The 2,081-nt window shown below is 42.0% G+C and overlaps 1 protein-coding gene across 1 annotated transcript; it reads right to left on the minus strand.

Annotated features, from left to right (window-relative positions):
* Positions 1-458: 458 nt before the first annotated feature.
* Positions 459-1,648, minus strand: LOC103522662 (the record flags this gene model as incomplete). Its single annotated transcript, XM_008487759.1, has 2 exons — positions 459-613; positions 1,468-1,648. Coding segments are annotated over 2 exons (336 nt in total), but the record flags the coding sequence as incomplete, so codon positions are not given.
* Positions 1,649-2,081: the final 433 nt, after the last annotated feature.

The following is a 2,081-nucleotide window of genomic DNA, read 5'->3' on the forward strand; positions in this document are numbered from 1 at the left end:
GAGAAGCATTTTTCATTAAAACTAAAAGGGTACCTCCATCTCTATTCCCTAGGTCGTGCTACCATCGTGTAAGATTTCTAGTCGTATGATTTTCCCAAGGATACAAAATTAAAAGGCTCGCCTAGTTAGCTTGGTTGGTAGCGCATATGCCTTGTAAGCGCTAGGCGGTTTCGATTCTCACCCGGGGCGGATTTTATTCTGAACGGATAATGTCCGTCCTCGGAACGGTTGGCTTTCTCCTATTCTGTCTTTTTTCTCTCTTCGTTTTAGGGACGATAAGACCTTAGCAGTTATAGATTCCTCTGTCAGACCTCTTGGAAAAAAATAAAAGGTTTTTGCGAGAACTTACTTTCTATAAAAGAACAGACAGATTAGAACGGCAACAGCAAGCACTAGCGGTACCAAGCGGACAAACAAGGCAACATTGCGTTCTGATCCCAACCAAGAATTCACGTTACCTGGAGGGGCACAGTTCAAAGTCCACGTAACTCGAGAGTTAGGATGAGCTGATGATATACTCATGTAGTAATAGATAAGAGGTAATTCCTTGCTTGGGTTCCACTGTAACAGCAGACTGTCGCTTTTGCTGATATTCAAGCTCTGCTCGGAGTACCTAAAAAAAAAAGATAAATGTTTGTAAAAAAAAAAAAAAAAAAAAAAAAAAAAAAAAAAAAAAAAAATAAAAAACAAAAAAAAACAACCATATCAATTTCTAAAAAAAAAAAAAAAACAACAAACCATATATAATACAATACAATACAGCCATATCGATCTCTTGCGAGATGCGGCCTTCTCAAGAAATTTGTAGATTATGATGCCAAGTAATTATGTAGATTACGCTTCCAGAATTCGCGGTCTTGAGTGGATTTTTAATACACCCCGATAATACATATATCTTGACTTGGTTTTAATACACCCCGATAATACATATATAAAACACCCCGATAAATTTCATTACGGGACTTGAATCACCAAGTTAACCTTCGGATCCGAAGTCCACGACTACGTAGGCACTAGTCACTTCTGAGGCCTTAAAAAATCGGACTTTTTCTTTTTAGAGGTTTGACAGAGGGAACTGTAACTGCCAAGGTCTTATCGTCCCCAAATCGAAGAGAGAAGGAAGGCAGGATAGGAGAAAGCCAGCCGTTCCGAGAACGAACATTATCCGTTCAAGAGAAAATCCGCCCCGGGCGGGAATCGTACCAGCAGCTCAGCGCTTACGAGGCAGACGCGCTACCAATCAAGCTAACTAGGCTGTGGATGAGTGGTCAAGAGCACTGATTCTCAACCTGGAGGTGCTGGGTTTGAATCCCGTCCAGGGCTGAAATTTTCTGACCGAACTTTTCCGTTCTTGGATAGGCATGATGTAAAAGAATGTGCCTTGAATTCATGCGAAAGCGGTTCCAAGGTGCAATATTTTTGAACTAAAAAAAGAAGCTCGCTAGGTTGGCAAATCGGACTACTCACTCAAATTTCAGCACACTCCATTTCCAGTCACTCAGTACAGGCGCGTTCAAATGAACTGAAGACTTGAGCATAGATCGATTCAGAGCATTGACTCCATGCACGAGAACTGAGCTGTTACTAAATGAGATCATCAAGTATTCATCTGTCATGGGGAATCGGAATAGGCCCAGTTTGAATTCTCCTAAGAGAAAAAGAGAGTTCAAATTATATTTTATTTAAATACAAAAGAAAGCATCTTGCCTCTACATAAGTAGTCTCAGTGGCCGAGTGGGTATCACACTAGGCTTGCACTCCGGAGGTCCCGGGTTCGATTCCCGGGGGAGTCGATGTTTAATACACCCCGATAAATTTCATTACGGGACTTGAATCACCAAGTTAACCTTCGGAACCGAAGTCCACGTCCCACGACTACATAGTCACTAGTCACTACTGAGGCCTTAAAAAATCGGACTTTTTCTTTTAAGAGGTTTGACAGAGGGAACTGTAACTGCCAAGGTCTTATCGTCCCCAAATCGAAGAGAGAAGGAAGACAGGATAAGAGAAAGCCAGCCGTTCCGAGAACGAACATTATCCGTTCAAGAGAAAATCCGCCCCGGGCGGGAATCGTACCAGCA

This window comes from Diaphorina citri, unplaced genomic scaffold, assembly GCF_000475195.1.
Source record: "Diaphorina citri unplaced genomic scaffold, Diaci psyllid genome assembly version 1.1 scaffold10040, whole genome shotgun sequence".
In the NCBI taxonomy this organism is placed as follows: Eukaryota; Metazoa; Arthropoda; class Insecta; order Hemiptera; family Psyllidae; genus Diaphorina; species Diaphorina citri.